The 27,911-nt window shown below is 46.1% G+C and overlaps 1 protein-coding gene across 1 annotated transcript in view; it reads right to left on the bottom strand.

Moving 5' to 3' along the window:
• Positions 1-27,911, bottom strand: part of NGLY1 (N-glycanase 1) — a 177,905-nt gene that overhangs the window by 10,879 nt on the left and 139,115 nt on the right. The window contains exons 10-11 of the mRNA XM_069212023.1: positions 9,807-9,992; positions 8,692-8,869 (exon numbers count right to left, since the gene is read on the bottom strand). Of these exons, the coding sequence (XP_069068124.1) occupies positions 8,692-8,869; positions 9,807-9,992 (364 nt within the window). The remainder of the gene's footprint in view (positions 1-8,691; positions 8,870-9,806; positions 9,993-27,911) is intronic.

The raw sequence follows: 27,911 nt of genomic DNA, 5'->3' as shown, positions 1-27,911 counted from the left end.
TGATGGCCTAGTTGGGTATGTGTCTGGGCTGTTATCAGACACTGGTGCGTCGTACAAGTCCCACGCATCCTGATCTTGGTCATCGTGGCTCATGGCGGTGTGAGCTGGCGAATGTGACGGGGTGTAAGTTGGCGAAGCCGGAGTTACAGGTGGAGGCGAGGGAGGAGGTGTTACCTTTTGTGCTGTTTGTTGCTGAGGAGTAAACTGAAGCGTTCTCTTTCGTTTGACAGGTGGAAGGGTACTGATCTTCCCAGTCCCCTGCTGAATAAAGATACGCTTTTGCGTGTGATCCACGTCAGTGGATTGCAGTTCTTGTTCAAATCTATGTTTCTTCATTTGTGAAGACATAGAATGCTCTTCAGTATAGGAGCCTGAAACAGGGTCTGATGTCGCTTTTTTCGGCTCCGAAAACCCTGTTGATTGTTTTTTCGGCTCCGAGGTAACCTTCCTCTTTTTCTGTGCCGAAAATTCTTGGCCTCTATGGTCTTCGGCGCCACTGTCTCGGCGTCGATCCGTGTCGACACCGAACTCTCGGTGTCGATGCTTCTGTTTAGCACTCTCTCGGTCCCGAGGAGGCTGCGTGCCGGTGTCTCGACCGAAGTCGGACGATCTCGACACTGAATGGGCCTTTTTCGGTGCCGATTGTTGGTCACCGAGAATTTGGGTGGAGCCATGGCCGGTTGGCAGTGGCGTCCCCTGGGCCTTCTTTCCTTTTTTAAGTTCTGATCTCGACGTCTTACTCACAGTTTTTGTAGAGTCTAGCTCGTCGGAGTCTGAATCCTGGATGGAAAAGGATTCCTCCTGTTCCTCTTCTGTCTCGAACTGTCGACGCTCCTTTGGCGTGGACGCCATCTGCAGTCTTCTCGCTCGACGGTCGCGCAGAGTTTTTCGGGACCGGAACGCCCGACAGGCCTCACAGGATTCTTCGCTGTGCTCGGGTGACAGGCACAGGTTAGAGACCGAGTGTAGGTCCGTATAAGGATATTTGTTGTGGCATTCGGGGCAGAATCGAAACGGGGTCCGTTCCATCGGCGTTGTTCTCCACGCGGTCGGGCCGACTAGGCCCCGACGGGGTGCCGAAATCTACCCCGAAGGGTACCGAAGCGCTTCGATGTTAAACGCGTCGTCGTATGTGTCTATCTCGAACCGGATCGTAACGATACCGTCGAAAATCTTCCGTTTTCAGCTATCTTTCCGTTCCGAAACCCGGAGCGACAGGAACACGTCCGAACCCGATGGCGGAAAGAAAACAATCGAAGATGGAGTCGACGCCCATGCGCAATGAGCACAGAAGGAGGAGTCACTCGGTCCCGTGACTCGAAAACACTTCTTCGAAGAAAAACAACTTGTAACACTCCGACCCAACACCAGATGGCGAGCTCATGCATACCATGTGTATCTACAGCGACAGATGCCATCGAACACTTATTTTTTGTTAAATCAGAGAAATTTGGAGTAAAATGTTCTGTAAAAATGTTCATAATATAGAATATTTTTCTGCACTTTAAATTTCTCCCACTTAAAATAATGACTATTTTTCAGTTATAAATATGGCACTGTGTCTTCAAGCTACTGGAAGCAAAATACGTGATTTATGTAAAGGCGGCACTTTGAAATGGGAGAAAATTAAACTGAGGAGTTAACCTAATGTTTATATTGATTCTATAAAACTCAATTTATATTTCAAAGTGTCACATTTACAAACAGTAGGCATATCCAATAAAAAAAAAAAAGACTATTTTTCAGTTATAAATATGGCACATTGTCTACTGGTCGACGGGAGCAAGAGGCCTGCGATTTGGAAATGCAAACCTTTGAAATGGGAGTAAATTAAATAAAAAGTTAACTTGAGCATTACCTAGGTTAAGTCTTCATTTTAATTTTCTCCCATTCAAAAGCGTTCAGAAACATCATTTCATTTTCATGCTCCAGTATAGAGTCGGCAAGGACTTGCATGTAAGAGATAAACGCCTCAGTGTTTCAGTTCTTCACTCCTCTGCTCCAGTCTAGGTCCTAAATCCTAAATCTGACTGAGCACTGCTCATTATCAGGCCCTGCTATCTGCAGCCTGATCATAACAATGTAAAATAAACACAGCCTTCCCCTACCTTTAAAAGGGAAGTGTGACCTTGTGCTTTTTAAAAAATGAACTTAAGGCTGTGAGCTACTCTGAAGGTGTCTGGGAGCTACTGGTAGCTTGTAATCCACTGGGTAGAGACACTTGGCAGACTATCCACCTTGTAATAGATCCCAGGGTAACTGGTCAGCCCACATTCGCCATTTTGCTTTCTGGTTTGACTTGTTTCCTGCTAGTAACACATTCCTAACCTTTTGTCATCCAGCGTCATCTGCTTGTAATCTGTTTTTTTGGGGGGAAAAGAAAGCAGGTAACTGTGTAGCTCGGTTGGCATGAAAATTTGAAATTATCTTGGGCACAACTTGTGGGGTTGTTCACTTTGTCCTGATGTATCTGATGTATCTGCAATAGAGGTTCTGATGCTGTGAATGCTTGTAATTCACTAACTCTTTTCAAGAATGTCAAGGCAATCAGAAAAGCTGCTTTGAGTGTTAAACACTTGAATCCCACCGTATGAAAACACACAGATGCATTAGAACTAGTTTTAAAGTTCCACAGTTGCATGTGTGGTGATCTTGGCAGAGCTACCATTTTTGCCCCTTCTAGAAATCTCTTCCTTACCAGTGTGTTGAAGAAACGTCTTGTATAGCATCCCATGTTTATTTCACAATATATTGTTGCAAGGTTTGGGCCAGACCCCTATTAGGGTGTCAGTGAAGGCCTTGTTAAAAGTTAACAGAAGCTTGGTAGTGGTTTGCTCCCATTGGAGAACTTCAGCCAAGACATTGGCTTTGACTTCTAAGGTAGGAAGCTGGAGGTCAAGAAGTTTGGTTGCCCTCCATGAAATTGCCGCAGAAGAAGCACTCTCGTCTGTAGCAGGACCTGAGGGTGCGAGGAGGCCAGAATCAGGAGGTGTCAAAGCCACTGGCATCTTGTAAGTAATCATACCAGTTGTTTTTGTGAGAGTGTTGGCCAATTTCATTACCTACGTCATACTCATTGTCAGAATCTGTGCCCAATAAGGAATGTAAACTGTGAAACCTACTATGTGGAGTTGGGATGTCAATCGGTGCAGGTTGTGGGTTGACTGCAACTGAGGGCAGTATCGGTTGAGGTCATATAGTGCAGACTCTGAGCACAATGGGCACCTCCTACTGCAGTATAGATGGAGTCCGTTTGGACGCAGGTAGCGGCCCAGTAACGGAGAGTGAACCTGCAGACAGTAAGTAACCTGTGTGGCTGGCTCCATGGGGCCTGAAGGGGTGACAAACTGATTCAAAGGGATCCAAAGAGTCAGAGTAGGATGTTCCAGAACTCTTGAATCTGCCTTGTTGTTGATGGCGGCCACATAAATGCGGGTTGTACTGGAACAAGGTGAAGGATGGGCTCCAACATCGATCGACTTCAGGATCGAGAAGCACGGGGCCATCCACACGCCCTCTTAGGAGTTTGAGAGTGGTAGCAAGGGGCCAAACCCTAGTTGGATTTTTTATGCTTCTTCACCTTACCCAGAGATTAGGAGAACACAGACAGTCCACCCTGGGATCGATTCCTGTAGCCCATAGACTAGGAACCAGACTGAGACAGACCATTCGATGTGGGCTGATCATAACAAGGGTTTTTTTCATGTTTGGCAAAATACAGCTTCAGCCCGTGGTCCCATATGGCTTCAACTTCAAGTTCATCAACACAGGGCTTAGAGATGCGGCTGGATCCCAGTCCCACAGGCAAACCTAGTGAGGACCTGTCACAGACATTTGCTTGCAAAAGTTCTGAATCCTGTTGTGTCTGGAGGTGGCCTTTCTCTTGCACATGGAAAGAATTTTGGTTAAAAAAAAGTCTCAAAGAGACAAGCGGTAGCTCCAGATCTGTGGAGTGGAAAAAAGGAACTGATGTCAGCATGTGGGAGTGGCGCCAATATGATCCCTGCACGTCGGAGCCAAATGACATTAGTGAGAAGCCACATGGTGCCATCCTACCGGCACACAGAGGTACTGCTTAGAAGTCATCGGATTCAGTCTGATGCCTGCGGAATATTCAAAATGTGGGGAATCTGCAGTCAGAACATGCTACCAGAAAATCAGGTTTGTGTTTTTTGTCCAGTTTGGTTACAGGGGTGGTACTCATTGCAGGGTTTTCTTGCAGAAGGATTTCCCCCCAAAACTGATCAGGCAATGCAATTGCCCTGACTGAACATCTTAATTTGTTACACATGAAAAAAACGAAAGGAAAGCTGTTTTTATCACAGCTGCAACTGCTAAGTAGAGTTTTTGACAAGCTCGGTCAATCAGTCAATGAAAACAATATATTTAAGAGTCTGGGCTAGGGCCCACGGCTTGGCACATCACCTGATGAATACTCTTTGCAGTGTTCTCAGTTAACACATTGTCCCAATCTTCTGCCCCATCAACACATTTATGTTAAGATTAACCTTGACCTGACACTCCAGAATCTGAAAATTCGTCTGACACTTGCTGTGCAAGATGTGAGCTTGGATGGCCGTTCAATTGGAGGTGATTGCTCAACTAGCAGCTGAGGTGCTCGTATTGCTGTGGCACACTAGTCGGCGCTGGTGGCAGGAGCTGCTGCTGTTCTTGCAATGCTTTGCTGCATGAGGCAGAAGCTAGAGTGGCAGAGAGTAAGGAGCTGATGGAGCATACACCCAAGCAGGGATAAACGGTCACAGAAATTCTCTATGATATTTAAGGGATTCCAGAAATTCACTGGTACCTGCAACACAGAGGGATGCTGATAAGGTGACACCAGCGGACTCAGTGGGTTGTTCGCCATCTGAATCACTTGTTATCATGTAAATGCCAAATCTGCCACTTGATCATCCAGATCTACTTTGTCTTGGTCACCTCTGAACCTCAGAACAGAGTACTCATGGGGACTTTCTAGGCCATTGATGGAGGCTCCTCTAGAATTTGCAGCTGGACTACCCTAATGATAATTGGTGGAAAAAAAGACTACATCAAAGATTGCCTTGAAGCTAAAAGACTCAGAGATAGTTGAAAAAACAATAGTTGATGGGGTGTCATCTACAGTTGAATCATTGAAAGAAATGTCTGTGATATTCATCAGTGTACAAAGGAAGAGGGTGATTGTTGTTGAGCTTTGAAGATGTCACTGACAAAGCATATGCCATAGTCACTGTTGACAAAATCCTTGTCGGGATGGCAGTCAATGAGAATTGAACCATCATTAATGAGGATGTTTTTGTCAACAACCAAGTCAGCTTGCCACTAGTTGTCGATGGTACAGCTGTTGACGAACCTTCCGAGTCTCCAACATATTTCTTTGTTGATGGGGATTTACTTGATGTTGTTAACAGGCCTTCCTCAATGGTGCTTTCCTTTGAGGTTGCTCACTGCGCCACTGGATTCAAGCTAGCCTAGCTGATGAAGGGTGATACCCTGAAACCGGTCCTAGGATGCTTGTTTCCGGTCTGGACTGTTCCCATGAGGAACAGGGTCAAGACTGATTTGCATATGGCTCGGTCCAACCAGGGGTGGCGTGGTGAGCAAAAAAACTATGGATTAAACCCAGATCTTTGTGACTGGGGGTGAATGTTTGATTTGCTCTGCATCATCTGTTCTTTTTTCATTTGTCGCCCCAAGTGGGAAGGGTATGCCCAGATGTGGGTCCCTTGCTCACTGCGCCACTGGATTCAAGCTAGCCTAGCTGATTAAGGGTGATGCCCTGAAACCGGTCCTAGGATGCTTGTTTCCGGTCCAGGGAGGACCTGGCTTGGCAGTTTGGGCTGGACTGTTCCCATGAGGAACAGGGTCAAGACTGATTTGCATATGGCTGGTCCAACCTGGGGTGGCGTAGTGAGCAAAAAAACGATGGATTAAACCTAGATCTTTGTGACGGGGGGTGAATGTTTGATTTGCTCTGGATTCCGTCCATCATCTGTTCTTTTTGCATTCCTTTGAAGTTGAAGGCTGAAGCAATACTGGTGAAGTAGGGATGGTTTTTGATTGTGAGATCTTCGCTATCAGCTTTCCACCCATGCTTAAAGTATAAGCCTTGGAGGCAGGCTTAGATGATCTAGCAGTAAGGGTGACCAGAGTCTCTGGAGTAGAGGCCCCTGCCAGATCCAATTTGCATCTGCTGGCACATTTTCGTTCACCTTATTCCAGATGACATCTTGATAATAATTGAGAAGATCCTCATCTTCCTATCATTGAGTGGTGTGGCTAAACGTCTGGCAGATCTCACAGGTTCTAGCCAAATGGCCAGCTCAATGTAGGCACAAAAGGCATTTTGTGTGTGGGTCTTTGCTGTAAATCTTTCAGGTCCAACAAGATAGGCATGGTTTGAATAGGGCTCATGCCTTAGAATGGATGCCAGCCATCTGGATGGTTCCAAGGGCTCAGTTAAACAAAAAACTAAAAACAGAAGTAGAGAAAACCTGCTTACTTCCCGGGAACTGGAGATGAGAGGAGTCCCAAGGAACAGCTGTAGACCAGAATCCAAAGAAAAAACTGCCCAGAGAAGAATAGAGCTCTGAGGGGTCCCTTACTGTCAAGCTTGATTGTGCTTAGCCTCTTTGGGGAGCTGGGAGCTCAAAGTTCCATCCACCCGAATGGCTTCAGATCTAGTTCCACAATGAGATGAATGGACTACATACACTCTGTAGCTTTGTCAATAATATTTGAATGGTAGGACACTTCTATGTTAAGACTGACTAATAAAGGAATTCAAGCATATGAATCTATGAAAGATATAATGTGCTGAATGCACAACAACAACAACATGTAATCAGTGCTATAACGTCAGAGAAGAATTGACCATTCATGTGCATATGGATAAATGCAATATTTAGAAATAAGTTACACAAAACAACCAGATGGTGCTGGCACATTTAGGGTTAAAACAGAACTCCAGATGTATTATAGCTCCTAAGTACTTGGTGGCCTACAGCCAATGTTATCCCGCATTCAGACTTATTGGGGAACGTTTCTCTTCAAGAGATAGCCATATAGGCTGTGAGTTTTCAGGCAATGTCACTTTATTTGCCTAGCTCCAGGTTTCAAGCTGGAAAACTCAGTGCCCTGAAGACAAAGACTTTTCTTTTCAACAAATAGTATTTTGAGCCATGCAAACAGACTCTGTTTTTCTGCTAAAGTCCCAGTAGTGGTCCAACTTCAGGTTCCAAGCAGAACATCTCAGTAGATGCAAAGCTACGCTACTGAGTTTCCAGAACACAGAAAGATCTGTGACCCACACAAGCCACTCACCCAAACAAGAAGCACCCTGCCTTTTCAAATCAATGGTGCAGTTATGAGTTCCAGTGTAGACACTGCTCAATGCTGTTAACCACTTAGGACCTGGTAATTTTTCATCTCTCATTGGGGCAGACTTGGTAGTAGGTCAGCACCCACTATAAAGTTCCAGAGAATGCCTACTTTTAGGGGCCAGTATCTCAATATCAACATCAAGGCCGAAAATGTATGGTGATGAGGGAACAAGCTAGTATCTCAATATTTACATACAGGTTGAAATTCTAAGGTGGCGAGGGCACCAGCTGTTGGGGCCAAAGTGCATTGTATGGTTTGAAACTCTGTTCCCCCAGCCCAATTACATTTTTAGACAATCCTGAGTTCCCCCAGAACCTGCTCTACTCAACCCATGCACCCCAGAGGATCACTAACGGTGCTCCAAGTTGTCTCCTAACAGAGTTCTTTCTAGCCCTGTGCCTCCATCATGTCTGGACATGTGTGAAAGATGTATTTAAGTATGAGGATACATGGTGTGCAGGTGAGATGGTGAATAGCGGGAGTCCATTTGGACAATGTGTGAATGATGCACAAGATGGTGTTTTTGTAAACAGGCTATGACCATCTTGGAGATACTATGCAGTATATAGGCCTTTCCGGTCATGTGAAACCTGCAGTAGTTGAAGCAGGTGGGAAATCTACTCACAACATGTGTCACCACAGACTGTGAGCTTAGCTACAACAAAGAAATAAAAATGGTAGGTGGCAAATTTGACAAACTCCAATGGAATATTAAAATGCTAGGTATTATTTTTACAGATAGCTGCATAATTTACCAAGCATGAAGAGACTAATCAACAGCCTTTGTTTTTATAGGCCAATGTAAGGAAGGGCGCATGGAACATTATAGTATATTCATACAGTGCTTTCTTCTGCCCATTTTTTATGCCTCTTATCTGGTACGGCAAAATCAAGATCAACGTAGAGAAAAACGTAAACAGTTGCCAGTCTACAAAGCTATTCTGTGAACGGTTTTGTAAACTACTGCAGTTCAATACATATTCATATAATATTTCTAAAGGAATTAGCAGGGGCACGTCAGAGGAGGGTGATGGAGGTTGGAGAAAGGGATGGGTACAAAAAAGGTCAGGGGCAAGGTAAGGTACTGGGAAGTAAGAGGAGGGTTCCATTTCCTGTGGCCTGGGAATACATTAAATTAGCAAAACAGATCGGTGAGAATTTGGCAGATGATGAATCTCCCATATTTATCCAATCGTTACCACATCTGACAGAAGGGAAGGGAGACTTGGCCAGCATACACTTCACCTCCCATTAAAGTTAAGCCTGCAGCAGTGACAATGCTAGAGAATGTTGAGTTTCAGCACAAACCTCCACTCAGAACAACTTCAGCTGTTGAAGACCGCAACCGCCACTTTACTTCTCCACTCTCATATGTTTTACTGCTAACTCGAACTGAGACGTTTTCTACTTTTAGACCAACTGGACCACACTCCAGCTTCCAGCACACATAGGCATTTGTAGATCCTTCTCGCCGAGCTAAATATACCTGGGAGAAAGAAGTAAAAAATAATTAATGTATTAAGAAGTCGAGTGTCATAACTTTTCTGCTTTAATCACAGACTGAACGCCTTTTCAAAATGATCAGCATCAGGCATTTTGAATACTGAAAGAATGTTTAAACTGAACTATACGAACTACAGTATAGATAAATGTACTCTATAAATCCCTTTGCCCAAAAGCCACCAAAGACTAACCACAACAGATGACATTTCCCTTTATTTATAACTGTTTGTGGCACAAGTTGAAAATCATCAGTTGTTACATTCTACCATCCAGTAAGACAGTCTTCTACAGCACAGACCCTCTATTTACTTCACAATAGGTGTAAACACGTGTTTTGGAATTTAGGCTTTTTGAAAATGTTGATGCTGTTTGACAGAGATGGGGACAAAGAATGATTCTGGGAGGAAAATCAGTACAGTGGACTAGAAATGTGTGCAATGTGATGACCATCTTCCATTATTATGTTCTGCAAATCCAGTGAACAGAAACAATCATAAATACAATTCAAATTTAGATTAGTGTGATAGAAATGATCAACATGACCAACCAGGGCAAAGAGGGAAGATAACACTTATGAAGACAAAGTTTGACAAACAAACCTGCATATGCTTACGTTTATAAAACTTTATATGCTTGAGTTATTGCAATATTATCATATTGGTGGCAAAGATAGTGAATTGTTGAACAGGTTAACAACCAAGAAAGTTTCTGGTCTACACTTGAGGTGATCAGATGTTTTAAGAATCTCTCTGAAGGAGGATTGAGCACCTTCAGAGTGGCTTTGCTGCTCTCACCTGTGTCAAAAATACATTCAAGGATTTGCAGAACAAAGTGTTATTATATGGGAATGAAGCACAGTTAGCGGACGCAGTGTAGAACAAACAGAATTGTGCAGATGTAGGGTGCGCTGGCTTAATTACCATTTTCCAGTCATTCTCCACTTTCCTCGCAAGAGATTCCATACGCCAAGTGCCGCTCTCCCAGCCCTTGATCTCTTCGTTACCATTTGAGACACGCGTGTAACAATCTTCAACTACGTTATAACGGAGGTGAAAGCATTTAGAAGACTGCTCTTTTTCAGAAGGGACAAAAACAGTGTCTGCTTGCTTATTCCAAACAAAATAAAAATACAAAAAAATAACTGGGTTAATATTGAATATTTACGCATGTAAAACATTTACAAATCATATATACAGATGTCTACCCATCTCTAAGTGCTGGTGGGAGGAGTGCAAATAATGTATCTTAAAGTCAAAAGGGAGGGCTTTTCATCCTGTGTTCTGAACAATTCTGAACCATTTCAGCTCCCACATACAGGACATCCTTATAAATGACCGGCTATATTGTATTTCAATATCTTTTCAGCAGCCACTGTGTTTCCCCCGGGAATGGATTTGTCCTAAATAAAATATCACCATGTGGAAGCACAGGTAGAGCATACATAGCTGAAAAATGTAGACATTTAAATTCTATCTTTTTTTAAAATCATACTGTGATTGCTAAAAAAGCCAAAAAAAGTAAATGACGGATTTCACAAAGCAGAATTCTGCTTGTGTCTTTAAAGGCAGCCATGGTAAACACAAATAAAGTTGTAAGAGAAATAAAGTTTGAACTAACTTGAATGTATTTTATATATATATATATATATATATATATATATATATATATATATATATATATGGAAAATGTCACTTACCCAGTGTACATCTGTTCGTGGCATGAGACGCTGCAGATTCACATGCTGTGCACATCCCGCCATCTAGTGTTGGGCTCGGAGTGTTACAAGTTGTTTTTCTTCGAAGAAGTCTTTTTCGAGTCACGAGATCGAGGGACTCCTCCCCTTTCGGCTCCATTGCGCATGGGCGTCGACTCCATCTTAGATTGTTTTCCCCGCAGAGGGTGAGGTAGGAGTTGTGTATATAGTAATAGTGCCCATGCAATGGAGTAAATATGTATGTACATAATGTGTTTAAAAGTAATATATTTACAAATTTACAAATGTACAAGTCTAATTTTTCTCAACTTAAAACGGCTACAGGCTCCCGGGGAGGTGGGAGGGCGCATGTGAATCTGCAGTGTCTCATGCCACGAACAGATGTACACTGGGTAAGTGGCATTTTCCGTTCGATGGCATGTGTAGCTGCAGATACACATGCTGTGCATAGACTAGTAAGCAGTTATCTCCCCAAAAGCGGTGGTTCAGCCTGTAGGAGTTGTAGTTGTTTGAAACAAAGTTCGTAGTACTGCTTGTCCTACTGTGGCTTGCTGTGTTGTTAACACATCCACGCAGTAATGTTTGGTAAATGTATGAGGCGTAGACCATGTGGCTGCCTTACATATTTCAGTAATTGGTATGTTTCTGAGAACGGCCATGGTAGCACCTTTCTTTCTAGTTGAGTGTGCCTTTGGTGTAATAGGCAGTTCTCTTTTTGCTTTTATATAACAGGTTTGAATGCATTTAACTATCTGTAGGAAGTTGGCTCTGTATGCACTATTTCAAAGTAAGGAATAGTATGCACAGAGTCCAAGGGTTCCCCTTAGAGGTAAGATAGTGGCAAAAAGAGATAATACTAATGCTCTATTTTGTGGTAGTGTGGTCGAGCAGTAGGCTTATCAAAGGAGTAGTGTTAAGCATTTGTTGTACATACACACAGGCAATAAATGAGGAACACACACTCAGAGACAATTCCAGCCAATAGGTTTTGTTATAGAAAAATATATTTTCTTAGTTTATTTTAAGAACCACAGGTTCAAATTCTACATGTAATATCTCATTTGAAAGGTATTGCAGGCAAGTACTTTAGGAACTTTGAATAATTACAGTAGCATATATACTTTTCACATAAAACACAAATAGCTGTTTTAAAAGTGGACACAGTGCAATTTTCACAGTTCCTGGGGGAGGTAAAGTATTGTTAGTTTTTGCAGGTAAGTAAACCACCTACGGGGTTCAGGTTTGGGTCCAAGGTAGCCCACCGTTGGGGGTTCAGAGCAACCCCAAAGTTACCACACCAGCAGCTCAGGGCCGGTCAGGTGCAGAGGTCAAAGAGGTGCCCAAAACACATAGGCTTCAATGGAGGTAAGGGGGTGCCCCGGTTCCAGTCTGCCAGCAGGTAAGTACCCGCGTCTTCGGAGGGCAGACCAGGGGGGTTTTGTAGGGCACCGGGGGACACACGAGTCAGCACAAAAAGTACACCCTCAGCAGCGCGGGGGCGGCCGGGTGCAGCGTGTAAACACGCGTCGGGTTTCCAATTGTTTTCTATGAGAGACCAAGGGGTCTCTTTAGCGATGCAGGCAGGCAAGGGGGGGGCTCCTCGGGGTCACTCCTGCACTGGAGTTCCGATCCTTCAGGTGCTGGGGGCTGCGGGTGCAGGGTCTTTTCCAGCCGCCGGGATGTTAGAGTCAGGCAGTCGCGGTCAGGGGGAGCCTCGGGATTCCCTCTGCAGGCGTCGCTTTGGGGGCTCAGGGAGGACAACTTTGGAGTCGCCGGAGGGTCCTCCCTGAGGTGTTGGTTCTCCACCAGTCGAGTCGGGGTCGCCGGGTGCAGTGTTGCAAGTCTCACGCTTCTTGCGGGGATTTGCAGGGGTCTTTAAATCTGCTCCTCTGTAACAAAGTTGCAGTCTTTTTGGAACAGGGCCGCTGTCCTCGGGAGTTTCTAGTCTTTCTTGAAGCAGGGCAGTCCTCTGAGGATTCAGAGGTCGCTGGTCCTTGGGAAAGCGTCGCTCGAGCAGGTTTCTTTAGAAGGCAGGAGACAGGCCGGTAGGACTGGGGCCAAAGCAGTTGGTGTCTTCTGTTCTTCTTCTGCAGGGGTCTTTCAGCTCAGCAGTCCTCTTCTTGTAAGTTACAGGAATCTAAATCTTTAGGTTCAGGGAAGTCCTTAAATACTAAATTTAAGGGCGTGTTTAGGTCTGGGGGGTAAGTAGCCAATGGCTACTAGCCCTGAGGGTGGGTACACCCTCTTTGTGCCTCCTCCCAAAGGGAGGGGGTCACATTCCTATCCCTATTGGGGGAATCCAGATTTCTAAAAGTTAGAGTCACTTCAGCTCAGGACACCTTAGGGGCTGTCCTGACTGGCCAGTGACTCCTCCTTGTTGTTCTCATTATTTCCTCCGGCCTTGCCGCCAAAAGTGGGGGCCGTGGCCGGAGGGGGCGGGCAACTCCACTAGCTGGAGTGTCCTGCGGTGCTGGAACAAAGGGGGTGAGCCTTTGAGGCTCACCGCCAGGTGTTACAGCTCCTGCCTGGGGGAGGTGATAGCATCTCCACCCAGTGCAGGCTTTGTTACTGGCCACAGAGTGACAAAGGCACTATCCCAATGTGGCCAGCAACATGTCTCGGGGGTGGCAGGCTGCTGGAACCAGTCCGCCTACACAGATAGTTGGATACAGTTTCAGGGGGCACCTCTAAGGTGCCCTCTGGGGTGTAGTTTACAATAAAATGTGCACTGGCATTGATACCAAACTTCTCTGTTTTCAGTGTAGCCATTGTGGTGCTGTGGAGTTCGTGTTTGACAGACTCCCAGACCATATACTCTTATGGCTACCCTGCACTTACAATGTCTAAGGTTTGGCTTAGACACTGTAGGGGCACAGTGCTCATGCACTGGTGCCCTCACCTATGGTATAGTGCACCCTGCCTTAGGGCTGTAAGGCCTGCTAGAGGGGTGACTTATCTATACTTGCATAGGCAGTGAGAGGCTGGCATGGCACCCTGAGGGGAGTGCCATGTCGACTTACTCATTTTGTTCTCACCAGCACACACAAGCTGGCAAGCAGTGTGTCTGTGCTGAGTGAGGGGTCTCCAGGGTGGCATAAGACATGCTGCAGCCCTTAGAGACCTTCCCTGGCATCAGGGCCCTTGGTACCAGGGGTACCAGTTCAAGGGACTTATCTGGATGCCAGGGTGTGCCAATTGTGGATACAAAAGTACAGGTTAAGGAAAGAACACTGGTGCTGGGGCCTGGTTAGCAGGCCTCAGCACACTTTCAATTCAAAACATAGCATCAGCAAAGGCAAAAAGTCAGGGGGTAACCATGCCAAGGAGGCATTTCCTTACACAACCCCCCCCCCCCAAACGAAAGAGGATGAGACTAACCTTTCCCAAGAGAGTCTTCATTTTCTAAGTGGAAGAACCTGGAAAGGCCATCTGCATTGGCATGGGCAGTCCCATGTCTGTGTTCCACTATAAAGTCCATTCCTTGTAGGGAGATGGACCACCTCAACAGTTTTGGATTTTCACCTTTCATTTGCATCAGCCATCTGAGAGATATGTGGTCAGTTTGAACTACAAAGTGAGTACCAAAGAGGTATGGTCTCAGCTTCTTCAGGGACCAAACCACAGCAAAGGCCTCCCTCTCAATGGCACTCCAACGCTGCTCCCTGGGGAGTAACCTCCTGCTAATGAAAGCAACAGGCTGGTCAAGGCCATCATCATTTGTTTGGGACAAAACTGCCACTATCCCATGTTCAGAGGCATCTGTTTGCACAATGAATTGCTTGGAGTAATCTGGAGCTTTTAGAACTGGTGCTGTGCACATAGCTTGTTTCAGGGTGTCAAAGGACTGTTGGCATTCTACAGTCCAGTTTACTTTCTTGGGCATTTTCTTGGAGGTCAGTTCTGTGAGGGCTGTCACTATTGATCCATATCCCTTCACAAACCTCCTATAGTACCCAGTCAAGCCAAGGAATGCCCTGACTTGAGTCTGGGTTTTTGGAGCTGCCCAGTCCAGAATAGTCTGGATCTTAGGCTGGAGTGGCTGAACTTGGCCTCCACCTACATGGTGTCCCAAGTAAACCACAGTTCCCTGCCCTATCTGGCATTTGGATGCCTTGATAGAGAGGCCTGCAGATTGCAGAGCCTTCAAAACCTTCTTCAGGTGGACCAGGTGATCCTGCCAGGTGGAGCTAAAGACAGCAATATCATCAAGATAAACTGCACTAAAGGACTCCAACCCAGCAAGGACTTGATTCACCAACCTTTGGAAGGTGGCAGGGGCATTCTTTAAACCAAAGGGCATAACAGTAAACTGATAATGCCCATCAGGTGTGGAGAATGCTGTTTTCTCTTTTGCTCCAGGTGCCATTTTGATTTGCCAGTACCCTGCTGTTAAGTCAAAGGTACTTAAGAATTTGGCAGCACCTAATTTATCAATCAGCTCGTCAGCTCAAGGAATGGGATGGGCATCTGTCTTGGTGACAGAATTCAGACCTCTGTAGTCCACACAAAACCTCATCTCTCTCTTTCCATCTTTGGTGTGAGGTTTGGGGACTAAGACCACTGGGCTAGCCCAGGGGCTGTCAGAGTGCTCAATTACTCCCAACTCCAGCATCTTGTGGACTTCCACTTTGATGCTTTCCTTAACTTGATCAGACTGTCTGAAGATTTTGTTTTTGACAGGCATGCTGTCTCCTGTGTCCACATCATGGGTACACAGGTGTGTCTGACCAGGGGTTAAGGAGAAGAGCTCAGCAAACTGTTGCAGGACCTTCCTACAATCAGATTGCTGTTGGTCAGAGAGGGTGTCTGAATAGATCACTCCATCCACTGAGCCATCTTTAGGGTTTGATGAGAGGAGATCAGGGAGAGGTTCACTCTCAGCTTCCTGGTCCTCATCTGTTACCATCAACAGATTCACATCAGCCCTATCATGGAAGAGTTTTAGGCGGTTTACATGGATCACCCTCTTGGGCCTCCTGCTTGTGCCTAGGTCCACCAGGTAGGTGACCTGACTCTTCTTTTCTAGGATTGGGTAAGGGCCACTCCATCTGTCCTGAAGTGCCCTGGGAGCCACAGGCTCCAAAACCCAGACTTTCTGCCCTGGTTGGAACTCAACCATTGCAGCCTTTTGGTCATACCAAAACTTCTGGAGCTGTTGGCTGGCCTCAAGGTTTTTGCTTGCCTTTTCCATGTACTCTGCCATCCTTGAGCGAAGGCCAAGTACATAGTCCACTATGTCTTGTTTAGGCTCATGAAGAGGTCTCTCCCAGCCTTCTTTAACAAGAGCAAGTGGTCCCCTTACAGGGTGGCCAAACAGAAGTTCAAAGGGTGAGAACCCTACTCCCTTCTGAGGCACCTCTCTGTAAGCGAAAAGCAGACATGGCAAGAGGACATCCCATCTCCTTTTGAGTTTTTCTGGGAGCCCCATGATCATGCCTTTTAATGTCTTGTTGAATCTCTCAACAAGGCCATTAGTTTGTGGATGATATGGTGTAGTGAATTTATAAGTCACTCCACACTCATTCCACATGTGCTTCAGGTATGCTGACATGAAGTTGGTACCTCTGTCAGACACCACCTCCTTTGGGAAGCCCACTCTGGTAAAGATACCAATGAGGGCCTTGGCTACTGCAGGGGCAGTAGTCGACCTAAGGGGAATAGCTTCAGGATACCTAGTAGCATGATCCACTACTACTAGGATGTACATATTTCCTGAGGCTGTGGGAGGTTCAAGTGGACCCACTATGTCCACACCCACTCTTTCAAAGGGGACCCCCCACCACTGGAAGTGGAATGAGGGGGGCCTTTGGATGTCCACCTGTCTTACCACTGGCTTGACAGGTGGTACAGGAGACACAAAACTCCTTAACCTTCTGGGATATGTTGGGCCAGTAGAAGTGGTTGACTAACCTCTCCCACGTCTTGGTTTGTCCCAAATGCCCAGCAAGGGGAATATCATGGGCTAAGGTCAGAATAAACTCTCTGAACTCCTGAGGCACTACCACTCTCCTAGTGGCACCAGGTTTGGGATCTCTTGCCTCAGTGTACAGGAGTCCATCTTCCCAATAGACCCATTGTGTTCCAGTTTTCTTGCCATTGGACTCTTCAGCAGCTTGCTGCCTAAGGCCTTCAAGAGAGGGACAGGTTTCTTGCCCCTTACACAACTCCTCCCTTGAGGGTCCCCCTGGGCCCAAGAGCTCAACCTGATAAGGTTCCAGCTCCATAGGGTCAGTTCCCTCAGAGGGCAGAACTTTTTCCTGAGAAGAGAGGTTCTCTTTTTCTTGATGTGTTGCAGCTGGTTTCCCAGCTGACTTTCCTTTTCTCTTGGTAGGCTGGGCCCTTTTTCCAGGCTCCAGCTCTACTTTTTCACCCTGTGCCTTGCACTGTGCCTTGTCTTGACACACACCAGTTCAGGGATACCCAGCATGGCTGCATGGGTTTTCAGTTCTACCTCAGCCCATGCTGAGGAGTCCAGGTCGTTTCCAAGCAAACAGTATACTGGGATATTCGAGGAGACCACCACCTGTTTCAGGCCATTGACCCCTCCCCACTCTAAAGTTACCATAGCCATGGGATGTACTTTAGTTTGATTGTCAGCATTGGTGACTGGATAAGTTTGTCCAGTCAGGTATTGACCAGGGGAAACCAGTTTCTCTGTCACCATAGTGACACTGGCACCTGTATCCCTCAGGCCTTCTACACGTGTCCCATTAATTAAGAGCTGCTGCCTGTATTTTTGCATATTAGGGGGCCAGGCAGCCAGTGTGGCTAAATCCACCCCACCCTCAGAGACTAATGTAGCTTCAGTGTGACACCTGATTTGCTCTGGGCACACTGTTGATCCCACTTGGAGACTAGCCATTCCATTGTTAGCTAGAGTGGAGTTAGAAGTGGTATTTTTCTTGGGACAGGCCTTGTCTCCAGTTTGGTGTCCAGACTGACTACACCTACGACACCAGGCCTTTTTGGGATCAAAGTTTTTACCCTTGTACCCAAAATTGGTTTGTGAAGAGGCTCTGGGCCCACCCTCCTGTGCAGGTTTTTGGGGGCCTGTAGAAGACTCCTTACTATTTTTGTTTTTGGTTGTCTCACCACCCTTCCCCCGGGGAGGTTTTGTGACCCCTTTCTTTTGGTCACCCCCTGTGGAAGTTTTGGACACCCTAGTCTTGACCCAATGGTCCGCCTTCTTTCCCAATTCTTGGGGAGAAATTGGTCCTAGGTCTACCAGATGCTGATGCAGTTTATCATTAAAACAATGACTTAATAGGTGTTCTTTTACAAATAAATTGTACAGCCCATCATAATTACTTACACCACTGCCTTGAATCCAACCATCTAGTGTTTTTACTGAGTAGTCTACAAAGTCAACCCAGGTCTGGCTCGAGGATTTTTGAGCCCCCCTGAATCTAATCCTATACTCCTCAGTGGAGAATCCAAAGCCCTCAATCAGGGTTCCCTTCATGAGGTCATAAGATTCTGCATCTTTTCCAGAGAGTGTGAGGAGTCTATCCCTACACTTTCCTGTGAACATTTCCCAAAGGAGAGCACCCCAGTGAGATTTGTTCACTTTTCTGGTTACACAAGCCCTCTCAAAAGCTGTGAACCATTTGGTGATGTCATCACCATCTTCATATTTTGTTACAATCCCTTTGGGGATTTTCAACATGTCAGGAGAATCTCTGACCCTATTTATGTTGCTGCCACCATTGATGGGTCCTAGGCCCATCTCTTGTCTTTCCCTTTCTATGGCTAGGATCTGTCTTTCCAAAGCCAATCTTTTGGCAATCCTGGCTAACTGGATGTCCTCTTCACTGGAGTTATCCTCAGTGATTTCAGAGAGGTTGGTCCTTCCTGTGAGGGAACCAGCATCTCCGACTACTATATTTGGAGACAATGCTTGAGAAGCCCTGTTCTCCCTAGTTAGGACTGGAAGGTGGGAATTTTCCTCCAAGTCACTATCTTCATCCTCTGTGTTGCCATCCTCAGAGGGGTTGGCCTTTTCAAACTCTGCCAACAGCTCCTGGAGCTGTAGTTTGGAAGGTCTGGGGCCCATTGTTATTTTCTTTATTTTACAGAGTGACCTTAGCTCCCTCATCTTAAGATGGAGGTAAGGTGTGGTGTCGAGTTCCACCACATTCACATCTGTACTAGACATTATGCTTCTAAAAGTTGGAATTCTTTTTAAGAATCTAAAAACTAGTTCTAGAATCTAATTCAAACTTTTACCAAACTTTTAAACTCTAAAAGAAATGCTAACAGGGACTAACACAAGGCCCTAGCAGGAGTTTAAAGAATTTAGAAAAATTTCAAATTGCAAAAATCAATTTCTAATGACAATTTTTGGAATTTTGTCGTGTGATCAGGTATTAGCTGAGTAGTCCAGCAAATGCAAAGTCTTGTACCCCACCGCTGATCCACCAATGTAGGAAGTTGGCTCTGTATGCACTATTTCAAAGTAAGGAATAGTATGCACAGAGTCCAAGGGTTCCTCTTAGAGGTAAGATAGTGGCAAAAAGAGATAATACTAATGCTCTATTTTGTGGTAGTGTGGTTGAGCAGTAGGCTTATCAAAGGAGTAGTGTTAAGCATTTGTTGTACATACACACAGGCAATAAATGAGGAACACACACTCAGAGACAATTCCAGCCAATAGGTTTTGTTATAGAAAAATATCTTTTCTTAGTTTATTTTAAGAACCACAGGTTCAAATTCAACAGTAATATCTCATTTGAAAGGTATTGCAGGCAAGTACTTTAGGAACTTTGAATAATTACAGTAGCATATATACTTTTCACATAAAACACAAATAGCTGTTTTAAAAGTGGACACAGTGCAATTTTCACAGTTCCTGGGGGAGGTAAAGTATTGTTAGTTTTTGCAGGTAAGTAAACCACCTACGGGGTTCAGGTTTGGGTCCAAGGTAGCCCACCGTTGGGGGTTCAGAGCAACCCCAAAGTTACCACACCAGCAGCTCAGGGCCGGTCAGGTGCAGAGGTCAAAGAGGTGCCCAAAATACATAGGCTTCAATGGAGGTAAGGGGGTGCCCCGGTTCCAGTCTGCCAGCAGGTAAGTACCCACGTCTTCGGGGGGCAGACCAGGGGGGTTTTGTAGGGCACCGGGACACACACGAGGCAGCACAAAAAGTACACCCTCAGCAGCGCGGGGCGTCCGGGTGCAGTGTGTAAACACGCGTCGGGTTTCCAATTGTTTTCTATGAGAGACCAAGGGGTCTCTTTAGCGATGCAGGCAGGCAAGGGGGGGGGGCTCCTCGGGGTAGCCACCACTTGGGCAAGGGAGAGGGCCTCTTGGGGGTCACTCCTGCACTGGAGTTCCGATCCTTCAGGTGCTGGGGGCTGCGGGTGCAGGGTCTTTTCCAGCCGTCGGGATGTTAGAGTCAGGCAGTCGCGGTCAGGGGGAGCCTCGGGATTCCCTCTGCAGGCGTCGCTGTGGGGGCTCAGGGAGGACAACTTTGGTTACTCACGGTCTAGGAGTCGCCGGAGGGTCCTCCCTGAGGTGTTGGTTCTCCACCAGTCGAGTCGGGGTCGCCGGGTGCAGTGTTGCAAGTCTCACGCTTCTTGCGGGGATTTGCAGGGGTCTTTAAATCTGCTCCTCTGTAACAAAGTTGCAGTCTTTTTGGAACAGGGCCGCTGTCCTCGGGAGTTTCTAGTCTTTCTTGAAGCAGGGCAGTCCTCTGAGGATTCAGAGGTCGCTGGTCCTTGGGAAAGCGTCGCTGGAGCAGGTTTCTTTAGAAGGCAGGAGAGAGGCCGGTAGGACTGGGGCCAAAGCAGTTGGTGTCTTCTGTTCTTCTTCTGCAGGGGTCTTTCAGCTCAGCAGTCCTCTTCTTCTTGTAAGTTGCAGGAATCTAAATGTTTAGGTTCAGGGAAGCCCTTAAATACTAAATTTAAGGGCGTGTTTAGGTCTGGGGGGTTAGTAGCCAATGGCTACTAGCCCTGAGGGTGGGTACACCCTCTTTGTGCCTCCTCCCAAGGGGAGGGGGTCACATTCCTATCCCTATTGGGGGAATCCTCCATCTGCAAGATGGAGGATTTCTAAAAGTTAGAGTCACTTCAGCTCAGGACACCTTATGGGCTGTCCTGACTGGCCAGTGACTCCTCCTTGTTGTTCTCATTATTTCCTCCGGCCTTGCCGCCAAAAGTGGGGGCCGTGGCCGGAGGGGGCGGGCAACTCCACTAGCTGGAGTGTCCTGCGGTGCTGGAACAAAGGGGGTGAGCCTTTGAGGCTCACCGCCAGGTGTTACAGCTCCTGCCTGGGGGAGGTGATAGCATCTCCACCCAGTGCAGGCTTTGTTACTGGCCACAGAGTGACAAAGGCACTCTCCCCATGTGGCCAGCAACATGTCTCGGGGGTGGCAGGCTGCTGGAACCAGTCAGCCTACACAGATAGTCGGATACAGTTTCAGGGGGCACCTCTAAGGTGCCCTCTGGGGTGTAGTTTACAATAAAATGTGCACTGGCATCAGTGTGCATTTATTGTGCTGAGAAGTTTGATACCAAACTTCTCTGTTTTCAGTATCCATTATGGTGCTGTGGAGTTCGTGTTTGACAGACTCCAGACCATATACTCTTATGGCTACCCTGCACTTACAATGTCTAAGGTTTGGCTTAGACACTGTAGGGGCACAGTGCTCATGCACTGGTGCCCTCACCTATGGTATAGTGCACCCTGCCTTAGGGCTGTAAGGCCTGCTAGAGGGGTGACTTATCTATACTTGCATAGGCAGTGAGAGGCTGGCATGGCACCCTGAGGGGAGTGCCATGTCGACTTACTCATTTTGTTCTCACCAGCACACACAAGCTGGCAAGCAGTGTGTCTGTGCTGAGTGAGGGGTCTCCAGGGTGGCATAAGACATGCTGCAGCGCTTAGAGACCTTCCCTGGCATCAGGGCCCTTGCTACCAGGGGTACCAGTTACAAGGGACTTATCAGGATGCCAGGGTGTGACAATTGTGAAAACAAAAGTACAGGTTAGGGAAAGAACACTGGTGCTGGGGCCTGGTTAGCAGGCCTCAGCACACTTTCAATTCAAAACATAGCATCAGCAAAGGCAAAAAGTCAGGGGGTAACCATGCCAAGGAGGCATTTCCTTACACTATCCATCTGGCAATGCCTTGTTTGGATATTGGATTTCCTGTATGAGGTTTTTGGAATGCAACAAACAATTGTTTTGTTTTGCAAATTTGTTTCGTTCTATCTATGTAGTACATTAGTGCCCTTTTAATGTCTAATGTATGTAATGCTCTCTCAGCTACCGAATCTGGTTCTGGAAAGAATACTGGGAGTTCCACTGTTTGATTTAAGTGGAACGGTGATATGACTTTAGGTAAGAATTTAGGATTTGTTTGTAGAACTACTTTATGCTTATGTATCTGAATAAAGGGTTCTTGTATAGTAAATGCTTGTATTTCACTTACTCTTCTGATAGATGTGACAGCTATTAGAAAAGCTACTTTCCATGTTAAGTATTGTATGTCACATGAGTGCATGGGTTCAAAAGGTGGACCCATAAGTCGTGTTAAGACAATGTTGAGATTCCACGAAGGAACTGGTGGTGTTCTTGGTGGTATAATTCTTTTCAGACCCTCCATAAATGCTTTATGACTGGGACCCTGAATAATGAGGTTGAGTGCGTAATTTGCAGATAAGCTGAAATAGCGGTGAGATGTATTTTAATAGATGAAAAAGCTAACTTTTACTTTTGTAAGTGCAGTAGGTAGCTGACGATGTCTTTAGCAGATGCGTGTAATGGTTGAATTTGATTATTATGGCAGTAATAAACAAATCTTTTCCACTTATTTGCATAGCAATGTCTTGTGGTTGGTTTTCTAGCTTGTTTTATGACCTCCATACATTCCTGTGTAAGGTCTAGGTGCCCGAATTCTAGGACTTCAGGAGCCAAATTGCTAGATTCAGCGATGCTGGATTTGGGTGTCTGATTTGTTGTTTGTGTTGAGTTAACAGATCTGGTCTGTTTGGTAGCTTGATATGGGGCACTACTGAGAGGTCTAGTAGTGTTGTGTACCAAGGTTGTCTTGCCCAAGTTGGTGCTATTAGTATGAGTTTGAGTTTGTTTTGACTCAATTTGTTTACTAGATATGGAATGAGTGGGAGAGGGGGGAAAGAGTATGCATATATCCCTGACCAACTCATCCATAACGCATTCCCCTGAGAGTGAGCCTGTGGGTACCTGGATGCGAAGTTTTGGCACTTTGCGTTTTCCTTTGTTGCAAATAGGTCTATTTGTGGCGTTCCCTACTTTGGAAGTAAGTTTTTAGTATTCGGGGGTGAATTTCCCATTCTTGGATCTGTTGGTGATCCCGAGAGAGATTGTCTGCTAACTGGTTTTGAATTCCCGGTATGAACTGCGCTATTAGGTGAATGTGGTTGTGAATCGCCCAATGCCATATTTTCTGTGCCAGGAGACACAACTGTGTCGAGTGTGTCCCTCCTTGTTTGTTCAGATAATACATCGTTGTCATGTTGTCTGTTCTGACAAGAATGTGTTTGTGTGTTATTATAGGTTGAAATGCTTTCAGCGCTAGAAATACTGCTAGAAGTTCTAAGTGATTTATGTGAAACTGTCTCTGCTGAGCGTCCCATTGTCCTTGGATGCTGTGCTGGTTGAGGTGTGCTCCCCACCCTATCATGGAGGCATCTGTTGTTATTACGTATTGAGGCACGGGGTCTTGAAAAGGCCACCCTTTGTTTAAATTTATAGTGTTCCACCATTGAAGCGAGTTGTATGTTTGGCGGTCTATCAACACTATGGGGGTTATTCCAACTTTGGAGGAGGTGGTAATCCGTCCCAAATGTGACGGATTTACCACCAGCCGTATTACGAGTTCCATAGGATATAATGGACTTGTAATACGGCTGGTGGTATATCCGTCACTTTACCGTCACTTTTGGGACGGATTACCACTTCCTCCAAAGTTGGAATAACCCCCTAGATCTTGAAGTTGACCCTGTGCCTGTGACCATTGTGATGCTAGGCACTGTTGTAGGGGCCGCATGTGCAATCTTGCGTTTGGGACAATAGCTATGCATGAGGACATCATGCCTAGTAGTTTCATCACTAATTTTACCTGTATCTTTTGTTTTGGGTGCATGGCTTGTATTATGTTTTGAAATGCCTGTACCCTTTGTGGACTTGGAGTGGCAATCCCTTTTGTTGTGTTGATTGTTGCTCCTAAGTATTGTTGTATTTGACACGGTTGTAGGTGTGACTTGTTGTAGTTGAGTGAGAACCCTAGTTTGTGAAGGGTTTCTATGACAAACTTTGTGTGTTGTGAACACCGTTGTTGCGTATTGGTTTTGATTAACCAATCGTCTAGGTACGGGAACACATGTATTTGCTGCCTTCTGATATGAGCAGCCACTACTGCCAGGCATTTTGTAAAAACTCTTGGTGCAGTTGTTATCCCGAATGGCAACACTTTGAACTGGTAATGTACTCCTGGGAATACAAACCTTAAGCACTTTCTGTGGGAAGGATGCATAGGTATATGGAAATATGCATCCTTTAGGTCTAGTGTTGTCATTGAGTCTTGTTGTTTGAGCAGTGGGATCACGTCTTGCATTGTCACCATGTGAAAGTTATCTGATTTGATGTAGATGTTTAGTGTTCTGAGATCTAATATAGGTCTTAGACTTTTGTCTTTTTTGGGTATGAGAAAGTACAGGGAGTAAACTCCTGTTCCTCTTTGTTGAGTTGGTACTATCTCTATAGCATCTTTTTGCAACAACGCTTGGACCTCTAGTTGTAAGAGTTCCATGCGTTGTTTGGACATGTGTGTTTTCGGTGGGACATTTGGAGGGAATTGTAGAAATTCTATGCAATACCCATGCTGGATAATGGCTAGGACCCACGTGTCTGTTGTTATTTCTTCCCAGTGTTTGTAGAACTTGCTTAGTCTCCCCCCCACTGGTGTTATGTGTTGGGGATTTGTGACGTTGAAGTCACTGTTTATTTTGTGGAGTTTTGGGACTCTGGAACTTCCTTCTACTCTTTGGGAACTGTCCCCCTCTATATTGTCCCCGAAAACTTCCCCGCTGATATTGACTCTGATAAGTGGGCCTTGTTTGTGAGGTAGAGGGTTCTGTGCTCTGTCCTCGAAACCCCCCTCGAAACTGTGTTTTTCGAAAAGTGCCTCTGCTCTGTGGGGAGTAGAGTGCGCCCATGGCTTTGGCCGGATCTGTGTCTTTTTTTAGTTTTTCGATAGCAGTGTCCACCTCCGGCCCAAACAACTGCTGTCCGTTAAATGGCATATTTAGCACGGCCTGTTGTATTTCCGGCTTGAACCCTGATGTACGCAGCCATGCGTGTCTGCGTATGGTCACTGCTGTATTCACAGTCCTAGCAACTGTGTCCGCTGCATCCATTGCTGAGCGTATCTGATTGTTCGAGATACTCTGTCCTTCCTCCACCACTTGTTGTGCTCTCTTTTGGAACTCTTTGGGCAAGTGTTCTATGAAATGTTGCATTTCGTCCCAATGAGCCCTATCATATCTAGCCAGCAAGGCCTGTGAGTTAGCAATGCGCCATTGGTTGGCTGCTTGTGCCGCAACCCTTTTCCCCGCAGCGTCGAATTCGCGACTCTCCTTGTCTGGAGGTGGTGCGTCTCCTGAGGTGTGTGAGTTCGCTCTCTTGCGAGCTGCCCCTACTACCACTGAGTCTGGTGTTAATTGCTGCGTGATGCACACAGGAACTGTTGGGGGCGGTTTGTACTTCTTCTCCACCCTTGGAGTAATGGCCCTGCCTTTCACAGGCTCCTGAAACACCTGTTTGGAGTGTTTCAGCATTCCCGGTAGCATATGGAGACTCTGGTACTGGCTATGTGTGGACGATAGTGTGTTAAATAAAAAGTCATCCTCTATAGGTTCTGCATGCAGGGTGACATTATGAAACGCCGCTGCTCTTGACACCACCTGTGTGTAGGCTGTACTGTCCTCAGGTGGGGACGGTCTCGCTGGATAACAGTCGGGACTGTTATCTGATACCGGCGCATCATAAAGATCCCATGGGTCGGGATCATCCTGACTCATTGCAGTATGAGTTGGGGAATGCATCATTGGTGGAGTGGCTACCGGTGATGGTTGTGGAGAGCATTGTGGAGATGGTGGCGGGGTTACTTGTTTAGCCACCTTTGCCTGTGGCTGCTTGTCTTTCTCTTGGAGAACTTTTCTTTTCATTCCAATTGGGGGAAGAGTACTGATCTTCCCTGTGTCTTTTTGAATGTGGAGCCTTCTTTGAGTGTAATCTGGCTCTATTATCTCTAGTTCCTGTCCGAATTTGTGTCCTTACATTTGTGAGGACAGGCCCTGTTCCTCTGTGTAGGAACTTGATTACGGTTCCGAGGCCGGATGTTTCGATATGGAAACTCTTTAGGCTGTCTTTTTCGGTTCCGACGACACTTTTTTGATCTTCGGCGTACTGATTTCTCGGTGCCGACTCGTTTCGGTGCCGCCCTCTCGGTGCCGAGATTGCTCTGACCCGGTGTTTCGGGGTCGAATTTGCTCTGTGCCGGTATCTCGACCGGAGTCGGATGACTTCGACACATGCGTGCCCTTTTTCGGTGCCGATGGTCGGTCACCTATTTTTCGGGTTAAGCCATGGCCTGCTGGCGGTGGCGTCCCCTGGGCTTTAGTGGTTTTTACGTGAGTTTTGTGTATTGACGTCTTACTCACGGTTTTCGGCGTCTGTTCGGGATCGACCTCGTCCGAGTCCGAATGCTCGATGGAGAAGGTTTCTTCTTCCTCTTCCAAGTGTTTTTGTCCTGTCGGCGCCGACGCCATTTGTAGTCTTCTTGCTCTTCGGTCTCGTAACGTCTTCCTCGACCGAAACGCTCGACAGGCCTCACAAGTATCCTCTTTGTGTTCTGGAGACAAACACAAATTACAGACCAGATGCTGATCTGTATAAGGATACTTGTTGTGACATTCGGGGCAGAAGCGGAATGGGTTCCGTTCCATTAGCCTTGAAGACGCACGTGGTCGGGCCGACCAGGCCCCGCGGGGGAATCGAAAACCCCGAAGGGCCACCGGAGCTCTTCAAAATTCAGTGTCGATCTGTTTGTAACTAACCCGATACCGAACGCAAACAATACCGTCGAATTTTCCGAGATTCTAACTAACTTTCCGAACCGAAACGCGGAGCGAAAAGGAACACGTCTGAACCCGATGGCGGAAAGAAAACAATCCAAGATGGAGTCGACCCCCATGCGCAATGGAGCCGAACGGGGAGGAGTCCCTCGATCTCGTGACTCGAAAAAGACTTCTTCGAAGAAAAACAACTTGTAACACTCCGAGCCCAACACTAGATGGCGGGATGTGCACAGCATGTGTATCTGCAGCTACACATGCCATCGAACAAATATATATATATTGAAAATGTCACTTACCCAGTGTACATCTGTTCGTGGCATTAGTCGCTGCAGATTCACATGTGTGGCACAGTCCGCTGCCTGGTGTTGGGCTCGGAGTATTACAAGTTGTTTTTCTTCGAAGAAGTCTTTTTGGTCACGGGACCGAAGGACTCCTCCCTCCTCGGCTCCATTGCGCATGGGCGTCGACTCCATCTTAGATTGTTTTCCCCGCAGAGGGTGAGGATGGAGTTGTTTGGTATAAATAGTGCCCATGCAATGGAGTGAATATGTATGTACGTTAAGAGTTTCTAATAATTATTTACAAATGTTCAGATGTTTAAGATTTATGATCTACTTCTAAACGGCTACAGGCTTCCCGGGGAGGTGGGAGGGTACATGTGAATCTGCAGCGACTAATGCCACGAACAGATGTACACTGGGTAAGTGACATTTTCAGTTCGATGGCATATGTTGCTGCAGATACACATGTGTGGCATAGATTATAAAGCAGTTACCTCCCCTAAAAGCGGTGGTTTAGCCTGTAGGAGTTGAAGTAGTTTGGAATAATGTTCTTAGTACAGCTTGGCCCACTGTAGCTTGTTGTGCATTTAGTACGTCTACACAGTAGTGTTTAGTAAACGTGTGAGGCGTAGACCAGGTTGCAGCCTTACATATTTCGCTCATAGGAATGTTTCCTAGAAAGGCCATTGTAGCACCTTTCTTTCTGGTTGAGTGTGCCTTTGGTGTAATAGGCAATTCTCTTTTGGCTTTAAGATAGCATGTTTGAATGCATCTGACTATCCATCTAGCAATGCCTTGTTTAGAGATTGGATTTCCTATGTGTGGTTTTTGAAAAGCTATGAACAGTTGTTTTGTTTTTCTGATTAGCTTTGTTCTGTCAATGTAATACATTAGTGCTCTTTTGATGTCT

Source organism: Pleurodeles waltl, chromosome 10 (genome assembly GCF_031143425.1).
Source record: "Pleurodeles waltl isolate 20211129_DDA chromosome 10, aPleWal1.hap1.20221129, whole genome shotgun sequence".
NCBI lineage: Eukaryota > Metazoa > Chordata > Amphibia > Caudata > Salamandridae > Pleurodeles > Pleurodeles waltl.
The sequence above is the reverse complement of the archived record's forward strand: the minus strand, read 5'-3'. Positions and strand labels throughout refer to the sequence as shown.